This window comes from Poecilia reticulata, linkage group LG9 (genome assembly GCF_000633615.1).
Source record: "Poecilia reticulata strain Guanapo linkage group LG9, Guppy_female_1.0+MT, whole genome shotgun sequence".
In the NCBI taxonomy this organism is placed as follows: domain Eukaryota; kingdom Metazoa; phylum Chordata; class Actinopteri; order Cyprinodontiformes; family Poeciliidae; genus Poecilia; species Poecilia reticulata.
The window spans coordinates 9,007,613-9,016,668 of NC_024339.1; the positions used below are offsets into that span (position 1 = coordinate 9,007,613).

The 9,056-nt window shown below is 37.1% G+C and overlaps 1 protein-coding gene across 12 annotated transcripts in view; it reads right to left on the reverse strand.

Moving 5' to 3' along the window:
- The window catches only part of unc13ba (unc-13 homolog Ba (C. elegans)), a 144,217-nt gene extending 136,401 nt beyond the window's left edge, over positions 1-7,816 (reverse strand). For 11 of the 12 annotated variants that reach the window (XM_017306831.1, XM_017306837.1, XM_008417733.2 and 8 more), the window contains exon 1: positions 7,577-7,816. In XM_017306831.1, coding sequence (XP_017162320.1) covers positions 7,577-7,598 — 22 coding nt within the window. In that variant the 5' untranslated portion in view covers positions 7,599-7,816. Of the gene's footprint in view, positions 1-6,070; positions 6,198-7,576 lie in introns of those variants that run through there. The other variant, XM_017306830.1, reaches the window with a different exon arrangement.
- Positions 7,817-9,056: the final 1,240 nt, after the last annotated feature.

Below are 9,056 nucleotides of genomic sequence, written 5' to 3' on the forward strand. Positions count from 1 at the left end.
TTGAGGGGAGGGACTTGAAACTGCTTATTACCCAGCAGGTTGTTGCTAGGTAACCAAAGTTTGAGGGGAGGGACTTGAAACTGCTTATTACCCAGAAGGTTGTTGCTAGGTAACCAAAGAGTGAGCCAGTTAGTTGATGCCACCAACTTTTCTTAGCTAGCTGAGAGGTTGAGCAGTTATCTACATCTCCCAGAATGCTGTGCGGATCTGGAACAAAGTTCAGAGAATATTCTATATATTTCTATCAGATGTTTTATTTATGGATACTGATCACATTTCTATTGCTATCACTGTGGTGTCGATGGAGTTCACTTTGATTTTATAGAAAGTAAAATCACAATCATCCAGTGACTTTTACTCAAAAACATACTATGGTCAATCGCTTTGAGTTGTGTGCCAGTCGCACTAAGCAGTCCACTTCTGTCTAAAAGTGCAATAACAAAGGAACAAATGTTATCTAAATCAAAAGCAGCAAACAAAAACTGATTTCTGTTGGACTTTGAAGAAATAATGAGGCTAGAACAATAATGCAAAGAAAAAAAAAACAGATTACAGATATAATTTTCTCTGCAGAGTTTCCCCCTTAGTCATCCTGCTGCTGAGAGCGTGAGCACTCAGGCCGGCGAGGTGGCTCTGGTTTGATCTCCTAACAGGGATGTGAAAGTGGAGCTTTGAAGCTCAAAGGAAGAACAGACCTCTGAGTGGTGAATTAAAAACATTTCAGGCCACAAACACACAGAGAAACAATACACCTGCTTGTTCTGTGGGACTCTCCCTCCCTGATCAAAGAGTGAAATCTACTTCGTATGATCTATTTTAATGAAAATATCGCATTTTTATACAACGTTGAGGAAAATTAAACACAGGAGGAAGACAAAAAAATTGTTTAGTTGTAAATCCTCATTTACAAACGCTCATTCAGTCAAACCAGTTCGACTTTTGTTGACTGCAAAGTGTAGCTTTTATCTTTGGTTTCAGGTTCATGTACTCACTCATTTTTTTTTACTTTTATCAAGACAATTTTAGTCTGATTTAACTTCAGGCAATGAGAGAAAAATATGTTTGTCTTTTTATTAGATATATAAAATATTTGGTTTCAACAGTAAATAATGTTTTCCACATTTAGGCTGTCAATCAAAGCTGCAGTTTGAATATCATGTACTTTCAAGGATTTTATACAAAAATCCAGCACTTTCTAAACCCGGAAAACACCTAGATAAAAGCTTTTCAAGCACCTGCAATTTAAATAGATGTGAGTGGCCTAAAACGTGGGTCAGGAGATCCCCAGTGTGTCGCAATGTTTAATAAATCTGCTGAACAGCCGCAGCAGCAGCAGCAGCAGGCCGGCAGGAGTAGACTGTCATTACAAGGAGCCAGACTGCGGGGCTATTTTTAGCTTTAGCCCAGTGGGTTTGAGAGCGTACAGGTTGGAAACCTGTTGGCCATGAAATTAACACCCTTTCACTTCCATTAGATCATAAATAACCCCGCAGACCTGCTGAAATACATCTACCGACGGCTCAGAACATGTTGGATACGCTACATTCAGGGTTTTACACATAACTCAGCAGCTGCTCGCTGCGTGGCAGCAGAGAGGTCCTTTAAAAAAAAAAAATCAGATTTCAGCTCAGAAAATAATTAAATTCACGGGAAAATACAGTGAAATCAGAAGAGAAAATGTTGATTGCGCTTCTTGTTTGTTGGTTAATTTTACGTCGGCATATTGAGCCGCAAAATTATAAAATATACTTTGGATTCTTCCTTTTTGGTAGAATTTTCTCATTTTTGGCATTTCAGTGTTTAAGATTAAGATAAAGCAGTTTGGATATTGAACCAATAAAGATGATTAAAGAAGTATTTTTATTTACAGATATCACATACTTGTCAAATTTCTTGGTCTCAATAGCCCCTTTTTTGAAGGACAATTAAGTTTACAAAGACTTCATAATTTATTTTAGTTGTTTTTATTTAAATGTCTTCCAGTTTCCAGAGTTAAATGTTCATTAGAATTTAAAGTTTATTGATCTTTGTGAGGGTGTATTAATCTATTTACTGATTAGAGATTAATAGCTGTGACTGAAGCTACTGAAAGTTTAAGTGTTTCTATCTGCTTTACTTGGATTGTTGCCTCAGACTTCAGGCTGTTTAAGGTTTTCATGTCAGTGGCACAAGCAGAAGTGTTTTCTTTAAGTGTCTCTGGAAGCACTGACCATTAAGCAGCAAGAAGAACACCAGGACAAACCACATGTGAGTGCAAATATCCCAAAATTTATTGCAAATATTTCTAAAGTTGCTCCACAAATCAGTGATTTTGATTGAAATAAATGTAAAAAAAAAAAATTTAAAAAGTCCTGCAGAAACTGGTCTATGGTTGCATACCATTGATCAGTTCCTGCTATGGCCATTGTAGATAGAAGAAAAATAGGAAAAGTACATTTCCACCAAAAGAATTCAGACGTTTTGAGATTAATCTAAGAAATCTAAGAGTTCCAAAAGTAAAAAGAAAATGCATTAAGAAATCTAAGAAATATTGTAGAGAATGAAAATGTCTGCGCTTGAAAAGTCAAACATTTTCTACTGAGTAGCAAAGGAGTGGGGCAGCACCTACTGCTGGCCAACATTACCGACTTTATTTTACAGCTGCAACTAGATTAATCTGAAGAAGAAAAAAAAATCTCAGAAAAAACTTGGAAATCCTGAGTTTAAAAAAATTGATGTTTTTATACTTTTGAAACACAGAACTTTTTTCTAGAAAATTTCTGAGATTAATTAAAACATTTCTGAGTTTTTTAATGAAATTTACTACCTTTTTTTCTACCTACAATGATCCTAATGCACCGTCGTAAAGATCAGTTTGAAAAGATGTGTAATATCATTTCATTTGAAAAAGCATTAAGCATACATAGATATTTATTAATATTTTAACAGTTTGTTAACGGGTTTACCAATTCATTCTAGCAGGACTGAATGATCTAGAAATGAAAAAGAGTTTGACACTCCTGTCTTAAACGATTACAGAAAATGTCCTGAAGTTATACTCTAAGAATCCAGGGCAGAAGATCATTCACACAGCGAGTCAAAAACAGAAGCAGCTTCATACAGGAAGTAAAATAAAGAGTGCAGGACGTGAAGTCCACATTCCCATACGACACAGAGAGAGGACAGCGAGAGCAGCAGATGGCCTGGGGATTACTTCCCCTCGGTTCCCATCCCCCTGATTCCAGAACGGGCCGCTGAAGCTTTACTGCTCTCTCTGCCGATCCAGTCCACCGTGTTGAATGACCCGGTCTGTTCTCACCTACTGCTGGCCCACATTTCTGACTTAATTTATAGCTGCAACTATCAATTAATCAGTTATACTAACGATTATTCTGATGATTAATCAGATTTTTAAAATGCCCTATTGTGCAGATTTTTTTATTTAAGCTCTTTTTATATGATATAAAATTTCATTTAGGATATGATTGATCATTTATTGCAAAGGAAGCATCTAGTAGCACTACTGCAGTACATTTTTTGAGAGCTGCACCCACCTCTGGCAACAATCGACACAGACTCTTTCAGGTAAATTGAGTAAATGTAACTAGTTACATTTACTCAATTAACCTGAGTAACTTTGAAAAAAGAAAAAAAAACTTTTAGGAGTATTTTTACTACGCTGAACTTTTTACTTTTACCTTAGTAATTTTATGAAGTATTGCTGCTCTTACTTGAGTGAAATTTCTGGATTTTCTACCTACAGACAGACACTTGCAGTTTTTTGTTAAAGTTTTATAAAAAAAATTTTATTGAAAAAAAAAAAAAAACAGATTTGTAAAAAATCTTCTTTTGTCCGATTACGTTTTTTGTTACTTATATGAATTAGTCATTTTCTTAAAAAAAAAAAAAAAAAACTTCCACTTAACTTTATATTTTGGTCTGTCTCATGATATAATTTTTAGATATTAAATGATTTATTATTTGATCAGTTACTCGGTATTTGAGTACCAAATACTTTACTCTTACATGAGAAGCTTCTTGGATAGCTATTTTTTACTTTTACTTGAGTAAAATAATGTTGAAGTAGTGCTACTCTTACTAGTACAGTTTTTGGTTCTCTGCTTACTGCAAAAATTATTTCCTCTGATCCGAATCTTCACTGCAGCCTGATTCAACCCAGTATGATGTAATCCCATTACTGTTTGCATTTACTCAGCTGATAATTGCCTTCCAGAAATGGAGTGTGGATGAGATGTCAGAAAGTGTGTGCAGGTTTTTTTCTCTTCCTCGACAAAGCCAGGAATGAGGAAAGCGTTTTTAAAATGTCGCCCCGCCTGTTCCTCTGCTTCTCCCAGAAGGAAGTGAAACTAGCTTTAGTCAGGCAGAACAACTCTACCTGTCCGGATGTATGAAACTCCTGATGAATTCTCTCTCTGAACATTATCTGGAGATCAGAGTTAAGAAAACTATCAGAAAATCTCCAGCAGCTTGGTCAGCATGATAAAGAAAATTGTCTTACAAGAATGTAGCTGAAGAGTAAATAAGTTTGCATGTAGCTATAGTAGAAATTACGGCAGATAAATCAGGCTGTTTACAAGCTATTCACAATTACAGAATCCTGCAGAGGTGGCTAAAAATAACTTCTGAATTTCTCATTTTAAACATGGCAACAAACTGGACACCTTCGTTAAATGGTACAATCACCTCATTTTTTCTGTTTAAAAAATGTAAACATTTTTTTAAATGCAAGTCTTTACATCAACACAGTAAAGTATAAAGTTTTTCTGCAGCTGCTGTTCACATGTCACAGCAAACATGGTCATATTGTCATTAGCATCTGGCTCAAGCGCTAATCAGAATGAGTTAATGAGCAGCAACTGTAACGCTAACCGGCATCACGGCTCTGCCAGATTTATTTTCACTAGAATCATCACAATTATTATATACTCAAATATAAAAGGGGATTAAAGTGATGCAAAGTGGTGCCTCCAGAGTCAATCATGTTTCTTAAAGTTTACAGGACAAACTCCTACTGCTTGATACAAGATCACAAGATTTTTGAAGGTCAATTTTGTTTACAGACACTTTATAATTCATTTTATTGTTTTGTTTATTTTAGATACTGAAAGAGTCGTCCAGCTCCAGTGTTAAATGATCATTCAAATTTAAATATTATTGATCGCTGAGAATATGTTCTTTTGCAATTACCATTAGATTAATTGAAAATGGTCTCAAAATACCAATATTATCGTTTATTGCAATAACTTCTGGGACAATTTATCATCCAGTTACAGCTCTGCTTCTGATTTTGCAAAAAGATAAGAAAAAAACCTAAAAGAAATCTAATTATTCTGGCATTTACCAAGCAAATTATTGAAGTCATACTTCATTTGGGTTATTTAATCAATCATTGAGGAAAAAGGTTTTATTTCAACCGCTTCTTTTGCAAAATAATCTAACTTTTAATTAACTTGAAAAACATTTAGCTTATAAACAAATTTAAAGCAAGATTATTAGTTTTCTGCCTAAAGAAGACAGGTGACAGTTGAAAACCTGCATGTATTTCAGGTGACAGTCTGAAGCTCTGCAGGTTCATCAGTAACAGAACTACACTCTCCATTTCTGCTCAAGAAACAGAATTACTTTTTTCCCTTCTTTTTTTTATATAAAGTCAGCCGCCTGAGCCCAGCTGTGTTTCACTCCCTCCATCTCTCACACTTCATCAGCGAGTTCAGTGATGGAAAAACGGCCCGAAGATGAGAGAAAAACAACACTCCGCAACAATAGTTTGATGGTGTGAAAAATCGATATGTGAGCGACAGGAGAGCAATTAAAGCTACGTTCACACTGCAGGCCTTAATGATCAATTCCGATTTGTTGTGAAATCAGATTTTTTTTTTTTTGACGTGGTCGTTCACATTTCCAAATATTCTTGACATGTATGTGATCTCCAGTGTGAATCGCAAACGAGCCGAAAGTGTCCCGCATGCGCAGTAGAGGGTGCAATAACGTCACACGTAGCGAGCGTGCCCAGTGTTTTGCCAACTGCCATAAAAATAAAAATAAAAATAAAAAAAAGAGACGTGCTTACCGTTTGCAGAAGTAAACATGGATGCTAATGGTGGAGCATATCTTACGATTTTAAAGTTGTCCTACTGGAGCCAGCACATTAACAACTTAATCCTCATTACCGTCCGCCATGGTTGTTTTTCTTTCCGCTTGCGCGTATCCAGGGCGCAGAATAGTGACGTTTGTCGAGTATGAATGACGTTCCAAGTCGGATGAACGTAGACGTTAATACGGGGATGAATGCGACCTGGCTGTTCAGGTTCAGGTCACATTTGATACACCTATATATTTAGATATACCTATATCCTAGTAGACCGGGTCGTATTAAAAAAAAAATCGGATCTGTGTTGTTCAGACTTTCATAGAAATATCAATTACACGTCGCTTTAATACAAAAAAAAGTGAACGTAGTTTAGTGGTCCAGAGCGGAACCAACGCTGCAGATGTGGTTGTGTTGGCCAGATTCCCGTTATAACTTGATCAGTAAAAATACACACGCTGGTTTTTTTTACTCCTCCTGCTGAGCATCACTAATAAGTTCCATATGAAAACCTGCCATATCCGAGCAGGTTTGTCAGTAAAACAAATATGTTTTACTGCAACTCAAGGTGCAGTAAAACATATTTTGTCATGTGTTTTTGTACCAGTTCTTGTAAGAATCACTGGAACTGGTGATTTTTATACCAGTTCTGGTAGAAAAAGCAAGAAAACAACCTACATTTTGTTTTTCTTAAAACTAATCCACATGGCAGAACTTTTTTTTAAAAAGCAATATTTTTATTTACATGTCTTAAATACCACATTTAAATTCCTATCAAATTCATAACTTTCAGTGATAATCTGTTTTCTAATAAATAAATCAGACAAGTTTGTCTACAACACACCTGTAATGAAGGCTGCATTCCACTGTAAATGGCTGCAGAAGTCGCATGCAGCCTTCATTCATAAGAAAAGTTATTTTCCTGTCATTTCAAGTTAAAATACTTAAATTGGCAGTTCCTCCAAAGCCTTTTTTCCATATTCAACTAACCAGAGTCAGCATGGTAGTTTATTTTAAAATAAAATCCAAAGAAATCACTGACTATTCAACAGGTTCCACATAATTGTATTTTGTAAGGAAAATATATTTAGTAATCCGTTTAAGAAAAATTTACCAAACTTCAAATCACTTCAGATTGACGAACCATGATTTAGTGGTAGTTTGCATTCCCCCCTCACTATGTTACTTTAAAATTTGCTCTCCAGTTTAAAACTTTTTCTAGTTAAATTCAAATTTTAAGAGGTTCCACACGAATGAAGTAGATTTAATGTCATTTTCTTATATTTAGACTCCAAGGCATCGACTTCAAGCTTTCTGTAAAACAATTGGATGTAGTCGAATCCACTCCTGCTTAAAACGCGGTGATTTTTAACTAAAACTATACTTTACGTTTAGTTCTGTATAATTCCTTTTACAGTTTTGCACCAATTTCCCCTCTCAAACCACAGCAAGCATAATATTTAACCTAAATCTAACCAGAGCGCATACCTCTGACGCACAGCAGGGACATCGCAGCGGGATTCTGTGCAACAGTTCCTCCAAAGCCGAGCAGCCCTCAGTGAGTTTCCCAACCCAGCTGCCTGTTGCTCCGCAGTCATTTATACTCCAGCCAAAATCTCACTCACTTTCCGCGCCATCACACAAATCAATAAAATAAAAAAAGAGGAAGCAGCAATGATGTGATGCGGACAATCCGCGGAGCCCTGAGGGGTTTCAGGGTTGACTGTCACCGGCTGAGACCGACAGACTACCGGCTGAAATCCGGTAGAGCGAGGCGGCTCTGCAGCTGCGTTCACGGACCGGAGTAAGGAGTCGGAATTTAGAGATTCCGATTCGTAACAGGTGTTTCATGCAACTTTTAGAAAAATTGAATTGACCGGCGTCTTGAATATAAAGCTTTGGCCATTTAGATGATCTTTTCTAGAGCAAAAAGGTCATTTATACTTTACCAAAACCGATTGTAACCCTCAACATGAAGTTTTACAACCAGAACCCACCAACTTCCTTTAGATAATATTTTAATTGTGTGAAGAAATTGAAGTCATTAGTAATCATTGATCTTTCCTGCAAGGCTTATGGAAGGACAAAAAAGTCTCAAGTCCTCTTTCTTCCATAGTTTAGAGCAAACTCATCATAAAGAGACAATAGAAAACAGTCGAGGGGATAAATATAAATGCTGTAAACTTACCTGGTGGAACTCTTCATCTTCCTTCATTTTGATCCAAAGAGTGAAACTTTCCATGAGAAGGCTGGTTTTCCCAGACCTGAGGATTTGGTTGATTTGGTCCTTCAGGTTTGGGCACCTGAAGTCTTTGGTGATTGACAGGCGCCTCTAAAGAGGGGTTTTGCTTGCATCTTTGCCCATGAGACGGGGGTAGATAATGTTGCTGGTAGGAAGGACCCTGAGACCTCTGGTTTGGGGGTCCTTGTTGGTGGTTTATTAGCTCTTGGGGTTTGGGCCCCTGCTGGAAGCTAAAGGCCTGGTTTGGAGAATTTGGCCTGTGGCGGGTTCCGTGGGACTCGGGCCTCTGATACTGCCGATAGTTGCTAGGTTCCTGAGGCATAGAGTTTTGCAGGAATGTTCTCCCTTGGTGCCCAGAAACATGGAACTGAGGTTTCTGCTGATATCTTGTCACCTGAGTTGTAACCTTGATGGGGAAAGTTTTCTTGATGGTTGAGGACCTCAGACTGGGAAGTGGGAATCAATTGGTAGCCATGAGGGTCATTGCTCTCAGCAGGAGCAGAACCATGAAGGAAAGCTGTCAAGCAATAAGCCAAGAAAGTTATAAGTTCCGGTGCCCAAGATATAGAGTGCATAACCATCCAAAACTCATAATTCAAATGTTAATCAGAAAGCGTACATTCAGTTCCGGCTTGGAGCTCCCCAATGAACAGCAGCCAGAGCAGCACCAGCCTAGAAATAAATCAGGTTAAAACATAAATATAGACCATTCAAGAAAATGTTTAA